General features: G+C 43.4%; 1 protein-coding gene across 1 annotated transcript; it reads left to right on the forward strand.

Moving 5' to 3' along the window:
- Nucleotides 1-247: 247 nt before the first annotated feature.
- LOC126395761 (beta-1,3-galactosyl-O-glycosyl-glycoprotein beta-1,6-N-acetylglucosaminyltransferase 4-like) lies at nt 248-6,092 on the forward strand. The gene is made up of 3 exons (XM_050053470.1): nt 248-453; nt 571-632; nt 2,940-6,092. The coding sequence occupies exon 3, from the start codon at nt 2,941-2,943 to the stop codon at nt 4,243-4,245; it is 1,305 nt and encodes a 434-aa protein (XP_049909427.1). The 5' UTR covers nt 248-453; nt 571-632; nt 2,940; the 3' UTR covers nt 4,246-6,092.
- Nucleotides 6,093-10,333: the final 4,241 nt, after the last annotated feature.

A 10,333-nucleotide genomic window follows, 5' to 3' on the forward strand; every position in this document is an offset into this window, starting at 1 on the left:
TTCCATTCATCCTCTTTAATCAGATGCGATGTCTGTTTAGGAGTATGTGTAATTTACGCGCAGCTCTATTCGCGCTCTTTTATCCACTTTCACAATATGCTTCGTGTGATAACAGTCTTTGGTCAACATGGCTGGTGAGCTATTAAATACCAGACAACATTTTTTACAGCTCTTATCGATGATTAGTGCAGTTAGAAGCTTCTCTGAGTCCCTCCCTCTTTCCGGGTTATTTGTGAGTGCGCAGCGCTGTCCCCTCCTGTACGACACACACAGACCTGCAGCAGGCTGACTCTCAGAGCGCTTCTTGACCCTCTCAAAGTTCTGGATAAGCATGTGGCACATTAAATCTCTTGACACGATTAATGGAGAGCGTGCTGAAGTTTTCAAACGATGTGGAGCCAGTGGTGCGTAAAGATTGGACATGGTACGGAGGATAAACGTCTCCTGACATTGGTAAGTTTCTTTTTTGCTTTTGAAACGATTCATTATTAAGAAGCTTTATTGTCTGAGCTGCAGACTCAGAAACTGGTTTATGAAATCTGAATTTATCCTCGTTTTTACAACTTTCAGGGTGTGACTTGATGAAACGGGCTGTCGACATCTGGCGGACCGGTACCTGCTTATGGAGCAATGTGAGTATTTGATCATGATTGGCTACAGCAAGGCCGTAACCATGGAGACAACACTGGGGGGAGGCAACTCATTTCCTACTTTATTATATTATTTATTTATCAGAAGGAAGTACAGCTACACAGTATACAATATGAAATAAGACTTCACATAGACTATCTGACACACATAGGATAATAAAGACATTAAAGGTCCAGCGTGTAGGCGTTAGAGGACATGTTGGCAGAAATGGAATATAATAAAAGATGTTTTCTTTAGTGCATCATCACCTTAAAATAAAAAAGGTTGTGTTTTCACAACACCTTCTCGCACCGATCTCGTTACGTATCGACGCTTGATCATGGACCTTCATCGTCCAGAGACGTCCAAGGTACCCTGGGTGTGTTGGTTGTTGACGTCCTGGGACACCGTGTCAACTTCAGCCTGTTACATGTATCGTCTTCTTTCAAAATACACTTCTGTTTTCACATGAAATTTCCAGTTTGCACACAGTCTCCTTCAAAATAAAAGCACTATGTCGGTACAACACCGTACATTGACGTTTTTTTTTCCTCCAACAACAAACACACGTGGTTACATTTTATTATGCTGATCTGTTCTGTACGACATCTATTGCACGTCTGTCCGTCCTGGAAGAGGGATCCCTCCTCAGTTGCTCTTCCTGAGGTTTCTACCGTTTTTTTTCCCCGTTAAAGGGGTTTTTTTGGGGAGTTTTTCCTTATCCGCTGCGAGGGTCATAAGGACAGAGGGATGTCGTATGCTGTAAAGCCCTGTGAGGCAAATTGTGATTTGTGATATTGGGCTTTATAAATAAAATTGATTGATTGATTGATTGATTGATAACATTTAGGAAAAATGAACAGGGTTTGGCTAAAGAATCGTACGGGACGCCAACACCACTCTTTCGGGTGAAAGTTGGTGTTTGTTGGACTCATCCATCACCCCTCCCACTCACCCTAGTTTGACTTTCGTTGCCTTAATTTTTGATCTCATCCCGCGGGGTTTCCCCCTGATGCCACGAGCACTGTTAAACTAGAACAGTGACTGGGCGCGTATCACGCCGACATGTCTGACAACTCGCTGCCCAACTGACTTTGGAGTGAGACTGCTGGGTTCGTTTTCGTTACCTTAGAATGAGCTGTTTATATCTACATGGAGCGGGTCTTCATCTATGGAGATCACAATAATGCACTGCCATGTTTCTACAGTAGCCCAGAGCAGACAAACCCAACACTGGCTCTAGATAGGAACATTTGCGTGTTTTGCATCAGCTACTGCAGTGAGCAGCCCCTCCGCACCGAGCAACGTCAGAAAAATCTTTTAACCTGACACTGATTTATTTAGTGTTTTTGTGGCTTAAATCACCTGGTGCATTTGTTTTGGAGAGGAAGAGACCTCTGCGTATAATTCGGTTCCCAGTAAAAACCTCCTCAACATCTGGATCTTAAGTTATCAGAGAAAAAGGTGAGCACACATAAGCAGGCGCTGGGTCGGCAGCCAGTCTCTGAAATGCCAAACAGTGCAGGACAAACACTGATTTGTAACATGAAACTGTTTTATCTTTTTTAACCAGTTTAAAGTTCTCCTTTGTTTTGGAGAGGGAGAGACCTCTGTTAATAATTTGGCTCCCAATAAAAAAACCTCCTGAATATCTTGATCAGAATTAAGATGAGTACAAATTAAGTTATCAAAGAAAATAAGTGAGCACATATTTGCAGGTGCTTGTCCAGCGACCTGCCAAACAGTGTCAGGGAAATTGATTTGTAACATATTCTGTGTTTTTACTGGTTTTAATCACCTGGTCTGATTGTTTTGGAAAGGAAGAGACCTCTGTGGATAATTCAGCTCCTGGTAAAAACCTCCTGAACAATGAACACTGAAGGAATTCTAACCAGGAGACGTTTCAGCTGGTTGCAATCTGCAATCCTGACAGCTGAATGCCACTTAATCCTACACACTGTTCCTTTAACGTCAGCTGAATGTGCTCTTGAGCCATGTTCTGCTGGGGTACGGCAACGCCACTTGGACAAACCACATACACAACTGCTAGAATCAGTAGTAATAATAGGCCGATAGCAGTTTGGTACATATGCTAATGATTGTTGCACTGTTTGTCTCCCATAAAAAAGTGTTTGCCTCCTCCCTACCCCCAGTGTTTGTTATAATTACTGCCTTAGGCTAGAGTATGCTTCAGTGAAATTAAAAAAAATCTTTCAGGTTTCAGTTTCTCACTTTAGATGTTAGTGAATGTAAAGTCAAAGTTTCGGTATCTGCTTCCTCTCATCACACATTGTTTCCTCTCATCACAGAATGAATACGAGATGGGCATTACTGAGACTAAGAAGAAAAGCCTTCATTCCTTCACTGCTGTCACTGCTGACTCTGTGTGTCCTGCTATTGCTCAATGTCAAGTACAGATATGTCCCAGAGTCTGTATTTCCTACAGCAGCGTTACATGACATCCAGCTGTTTCACAAACACAGCATTAACTGTTTGGCTATATATGACATGGACCCAGTGGAGGTGGCCAAATCGCTGATCATCAGACGGAAACACGTTGTGGAGGACAAGGATGAAAGTCTAGTTAACCTCACCTCAAACTGCTCATTATTCATCAAGTCCAGAGGTTACGATAACGTGTGTGAGTCGGAGGAGGAGAAAGCCTTTCCTCTTGCTTACTCGCTGGTTGTCCATAAATATGCGTGGATGGTAGAGCGGCTCATCAGAGCGGTGTACTCGCCCAGTAACATCTACTGTATCCACTACGATCAGAAGTCTTCAGCTCCGTTCATCTCAGCCATGGAGGGTTTGGCTCGCTGTTTGCCCAACGTCTTCATCGCCTCCAAGCGGGAGTCTGTCTTCTACGCCAGCATCAGCCGACTGAAAGCCGATCTCAACTGTCTGTCTGACCTTTTGGAGTCAGAGGTCAAATGGAAGTACGTCATCAACCTCTGTGGCCAAGATTTCCCCCTCAGGTCCAACATCGAGCTGGTGTCAGAACTTAAGAAGTTAAATGGAGCCAATATGCTGGAGACGAGCCGACCCAGTGAGCAAAAGAAGCAGAGGTTCAAGTTTCACTACGAGCTGAAGGACGCCAGCTTTGAATATCATAAACTGCCAGTGAAAACAGAGCAGTTAAAGACTCCACCGCCACACGGTATCGAGGTGTTCTCCGGTAATGCCTACTTTGTCTTGTCCCGGGACTTTGTTGTACACATGAACTCCTCAGTTGTGGTGAAGGATTTCTTGGCGTGGTCAGATGACACCTACTCTCCAGACGAACACTTCTGGGCCACACTTGTGCGACTGCCAGGTGTGCCTGGAGAGGTGCCCAGATCCCAGCCTGATATCACTGACCTGATGAGTAAGACCAGGCTGGTGAAGTGGCACTACCTGGAGGAGAAACATTACCCACCCTGCTCGGGGCAACATGTCCGCAGTGTTTGTATTTTTGGTGCAGCGGAAATGCGTTGGTTGCTCAACTACGGTCACTGGTTCGCCAATAAGTTCGATCCCAAAGTGGACCCCATTCTCATTCAGTGTCTTGAGGAGAAGCTGCAGGAAAGACAAAAGTTATTTCAATTAGCAGCAACTCACAACTGTCCAAAGGGTTGACCAAAAGCTACAGTATACTGTAGAGCAGCAATGACTTCATTTTTTGCCAGAAAGACAAAAAAAGACAATACTCCTACAAAGCTGTTTACATGGCTAATGGACATGAATACTCCACTTAAATCCCCATGTACATGCAGCCGTGCATACTCTGGCCATTTTGTTTCTTTGCATCAAAATAGGATTTTCTCAAAGTTTTCCCTCCCTGGTGGACTTATTCGACTGTGTGCCTCCCTCTTACATTCCTTTAGCCACTTTCTTGAAAAGGTTGGCATTGCGATATTTGCACATATACAAAAACCTGTCGATATCCAAGTCTTTCATAATGTTTAAAAGTAGATGTGTTTCTCCCTCCAACCAGAAACATGGGCGTTTTTTGGCATGCATCTCTACCCCGCCTTGTAAACTGTTGGCTAGTTGGTTTACGTACAACGCACAGAGCTGACCGTAAGGAGGCAACAGGTAGTGAGTCGCAACCTGCAGTAAAATACATGTCCAAAAAATGTTCTTAAATGCTGAATGATATCGGCCTAAATCATATAGGGATGTCAGCCGATAACCGTGAATTGGTTAACCGCTGAAAATATTTTTGACCGGTTACTCATGTCAGTCTGCTGGTTACCTTTACATATTTTCTCATCAGCGGTGACACAGATGGAAGTCTGCACCTGGTTTGTCGTCCACACAGGCTGCAGTGAGAGTCTCTCTCCATGGGATATTTAAAAAAAAACAGATTTGTGCATTTAGTCCTTCTCAGGCAAGCTCAGGGGTTTAGTGTTGCTGTAGCCCACAAGAACAACACTCTCATCTAAGAGAGACAATAAAAACTAAAGTGATGGTCAGAGTTGTCACATTGAAATTTAAGGTGTGTTGATGGATTCAGGTCTTCAACTCATGCATTGAGTAACATTACAAATTAACGTTCCACCTTAAAACCCACCCCTTTCTGTGGGTGCGTTTGGTAATACTTCAATAATAGCTAAGTTAGTGGTTTGAAATGCAGTGTTAAAGCTCACTGAGTCAATGGAGCGCCACACTAAAGGAAGGGACACGCTAAATGATAGCCAGCTGTTGCGTCGCCATGTCTCAGCCAAAAAGTTGCACATGAACACACCGCAAAGACCACAGCAGACAGCCAACCAGCACATACGTTCTGTGCCTGCATGAGAGGAAATCATTTCACTCAAGAAGACAGCGGTAGTCTGTATTCGTTATTGAAAAAGGGAAACTTGAAGACTGTCTTGATGCTAGTTAGCCAGTTAGCACATCAACAACACAATTCAGTGGTGAAAGAAGAGTTTGCCGTGTGCCAGTGACCAAAAACACAAACCATCATGAAACATTTCTGCTAAAGAGCTCGGTGGCAAAAAAAACCAAACATTTTTTACCTTATATAACAAGTTTGTTTCGGTCTCACCCCCTCTGGACTTTAGTCGTTTGTTTACTTTCCTCACTTCTGTTTCTCTTCTTGTGTGCTGAGCTGAACTGACAGAGTGAGTTAATTTACTGACGGGCTCTGCCATCGCCGTCGCTGATTCAACATGCTGAGTTGGCCAAAAAAAAGCAGACGGGGGCTGATGAGGTCCCGCACCGACTGGGGCAACAGACGCTCACCAACAGCCCAACATTGACCAATGCCCGACAATCAGTTTGGCGTGTCGTGGCCTTTACTGTGACATCATCATGTTCTGCATAAAACCCTTTTCTGGCCATTACTCAACATCATATCTCAGGAACAGAAGGAGAAGTATTTGGTGACACAAATCTTGGGCATCCAACTTGAAACTGTGCTGAGTATATCGATGTTCTGCTTTTTTTGTCTTGAATTAAAATATCTGATTGTTGTTCAAACAAAACCAGGCATTTGATGTGTCATCGTCTTGGGTTTTTGGCAGTTATGAAAGGCATTTCAGTTTGTTGTTTTATAAACCTAATGATTAATTAATAATGAAAATAATCATTGAAACCTTAAACAAAACAACATGACATTGTGGAGATGGTTTCTTTCTTACTATAATCAGTGTAGCATTTTTTAAAAGCACTTTAAGAGCCAACATGAGTGTGGTGCTGGTATTTTGAATCATAAGGATCAGCTCACCAAATTTATTACAAAAGACATTCTCACTTATCTGTAGTGGTGTGTAGCCTCACATATGTTTGTTTTATTTGACCAGGTTTTAAGATATTTGTTTAGCACGCCTCAACACCAAAATTCAGTGGAGGTGAATTTGTGCTAACAGCAATTACTTTTTTTTTATTTCATACTTGGTCCTTTTCAGCCCTCTAACCAGACTCAGAACGGTGACTCAGCACTTTTTGGGCATATGCGAACACTCCAAGAGAAGTCAGACCACTCTGAAGTGAATCTTGGGAGCTGGTCTGAGTTTGGTTCGCTTCAATGGTCACAAAGCGCTCCAGGTTCATGTTGCTCTTTGCTGTTGTATGCAGCCCTCTAGCCTCTCTAACTCCGGCAGGACGCCGACATCCTCGCTCCCCCTCCTCTGTTAAATGGTATCTCCCAGATGCACTACACCATCAAACCATGTGATATTTGGTATTGCTGGATTCAGGAAGCTCTCGACTTTTCAAAAATAACATCATTTTTCTTTAATTTATTATGTATTTCACACCAGAGCAGCCTAAACACACAAAGTCCAAAATCGCGATGAGTGCTGACAAGTCATGTCATGCCGTTTTTCGAGGGGAAAAGTTAAAGGATTACTCGCGATCTTACGTGGAGCTGTTAGCAGGGACTTAGCTGGTTTATAAAAAGTAAAAGTCTCACTCCTACCACTATTTTTGGCTGAGATATACCGTCTAGAAAGTGGGATCATAACTTTCACGTTTCGTATGGCTTTATTTGGTGATATTTTATGGTGTTTCTGTGTCATAAACAACATCAGCTATCATAATCACACCTGATTTCAATAAGGTACAATGTTTGAAGCTGGCTGAGTGTTGTTTGATCTCTGATAGTACTGTTTTGAAGCTGAGTGACCGACTTGTCATTTGGAGCTCCGTCTGGATCTTTTCATGGAATGGTCATACTTTGAGCAGTCTTCTTCAAATTTGAAACAAGTGTTCATTGATAGTGTGCCTACAGCCCCACAGTGTCATTTACCTGCTCAGATGAAGCCACAGACAGTTATTCATCCTGAAAAACATTTTTTATTTTATTTTAGGCAAAATCTTTAATTTTTTACTGATTTCAGAGGCCCATTACTCTGTCTCTGTATCACCTAGAGTGTTTCTAACACTTTCACAAGAAACTTCTGAGAGTTTTCTTTCTGGCAAGACCTCGTGCATGCATGTAGTCAGAGAGAGTTTTCTTTCTGGCAAGACCTCGTGCATGCATGTAGTCAGAGTGGTTCAGAAGCTACAGTCATTTTAATTTGGGTATGTCATTTTAGCCGTTTTCGCTACAAAATGTGGATGGAGGGCAAGAGGCTAGATCACATGCTGTTGACCTGGGACACTTGGAAAAAACAGATGAAACCATGTCGGCCTGTAATGCTTGCAAGGACGCAGGACGAGGAGTAGTTTGGTCCATGGAAGATACTGCACGTCTCCAGATGTGCAATGGAGTATACATCAAACTGCAAAAATCTACAGCACAGAAACGCTGAGGATTTCCTCCAATGTTAAGTTCATCTTAAAGTGAGGGGCTTCGTAACCTCACTGCAGTGCCACATCATAGTAAAAACAAAACTAAGTCAATATATATTATATATAGGCTATAGTGTGAACAGAGAGAGGACTGAGGCCCCATCAGAGCTGAAGCTGACCAGAAAGAGAACTGAGTCCTCTTTCAAATGAACTGACAATGTGATCACAAAAAGAACTGAGTCCCTTTTATGTTGGTCCACGTTTTGGTGCACTTTAAGAGGACTGAGTTTGGTTGGTTTAAAAAGGACTAAATGTGAAACACCCTAAATGAACCTCTTTTACTCCAGACAGCTCACTGTGAACCAATGACTTTCATCTTGAAACTATGCTGATTGTATAGATCTTCTGTGCTGTCGAGGGACAGGCGTTAATTCTTGTTTTGTTTTTTTTGTTTGTTTGTTTTTTCTGTGCTTTGTGCACCACAAGCCAAGTCCCATCTAGTTCCATTATATTGGAGAGAAAGACATCTCTTCAGTCAGTATCTCCAACACCCGGCAACTCACACCAAAACAATCCAGACTGATAAACTGCACTACAGGTAACAGGAAAAATGTGTAAAGGTGAACTGTCCCATTAAGTCCGTTCTGAAATCATCATGATGCCCTGTGGTTAAGGTCTGGTTAGGTTTAGGCACAAAAACCACTTGGTTAGGGTCAGGAAAAGATCATGGTGTGAGTTAAAATGAAAAAGAAAGCGACAAACACATAAGCCGTGAGCCTGCTCCGCCTCAAGCCGGTCGCGCACATAAGCCGTGAGCCTGCTCCGCCTCAAGCCGGTCGCGGCGCATCATAAGCCCGCTGCAAGCCGTTCAGCACCGCGGACAGTCGGACTAATGGGATGTCGAACCAATGGGCTGTCGAACCAATGACATGGACCCATCATCTGTTGACCTGTTGTGTTGATCTGCACTGTAGATCACAAGAAGGAGCATTAAATTTCGACAGCGAGTGCATTTGCATGATGCACGGAAGGAAATGACATGACTTAACTGTAACATACTTTATCTGTGGTTTCACTACATGTGAAAGAAACCTCTCCCTTTTGAGGATTTCAACATATCATTGTAGTTTCATGAGCACTACGTTTGTACTAAAGATCAACGATGGAGAAGTAACGTACAGAGCTGTTCAAAAGATTAAAGAAAAGTATAATTCAGACACCAAATATATTATTTACAATTCATCTAGTTTTGGCCCCAAAATTAGTAGGATGAAATGATTGACACTTCCCTTTAATCGATGTCCCCACAGTGTTAAATGACAAGGGAAAATACTGTGTGAACTTGGAATGTGAACTTGTTTTCCAGTCCAACACCACAACACCAACGCATGGTCAAACCACTGGCCCATTCTCATTCCCAACTCAAATACCACTGCTCTGCCAGTGATGTCAGTCTCAGACACTGACGCCAAAAGGCACCTCTCGTGGTGGTATGATATGCTGCCCGGCGGTGTCAGTTTGTAGTGCAGCTGGCAACGACATAACGTAATCCATCCATCCATTTTCAACTGTTTATCCAAAGCTGGGTTGCAGGCAAAGCAGCCCAGACGTCCCTCTGCCCAGCAACACTTTCCAGCTCCTCCTGGGGGATCCTGAGGCGTTCACAGACCAGACAAGATACATAGTCCCTCCAGCATGTTCTGGGCCTGCCCTGGGGCCTCCTACCAGTAGGACGGGCCAGGAACACCTCTAACGGGGGCACCCAGGAGGATCCTGATCAGATGCCCAGGCCACCTAATCTGACCCCTTTTGACACAAGGGAGCAGCGGCTCTACTCCGAGCTCCTCACGCTGTCTCTAAAGCTGAGCCAAGCCACCCCACAGAGGAAACTCATGTCGGCCGCTTGTATCCACAATCTCATTCTTTCACTCATTTCCGATAGCTCATGACCATAGGTGAGGGTTGGGACGTTGGGACTACATAACATCAGGAGCTGGAAACTCCCAATATCACGGGTGGGTTGGATGGGTCCAACAAACCCCAGACTTTCACCTGGGAGCTCGCTCTTTGCTTCTCGTGTGAATGTTGAGCATAATCATGACATTTTTTTCTAAACCTAACCACATGCTTTTGTTGCATGAGGAAATAAACGTAAGTACGAGGTGTTTTACCAGCGTTGTACATGTATTTTAAAAAAAAAGACTGTATGCATCTAACAAGCAGAAACTGCACATATCCTTTAAAAATGGAAGCGAATTTTAAAAAGACACGACGAATGTAACAAGCGTAAATTGACACGCTGTCCCAAAATGTCAGCAACAGATGCAGGAGGTAGCTATGTCAAATATTTGCTTTATTACAGCAACTAAATGCTTACAATAAATATGAGTAAGGGTCATAATAATCCGCTTGCACAGTCGTCCTATGGCTGATTTCGGGGGAACTGCCAATTGGTTCGCCATTCCATTGGTCTGACCATATTAAA

Source organism: Epinephelus moara, chromosome 9, assembly GCF_006386435.1.
Source record: "Epinephelus moara isolate mb chromosome 9, YSFRI_EMoa_1.0, whole genome shotgun sequence".
Lineage (NCBI taxonomy): Eukaryota > Metazoa > Chordata > Actinopteri > Perciformes > Serranidae > Epinephelus > Epinephelus moara.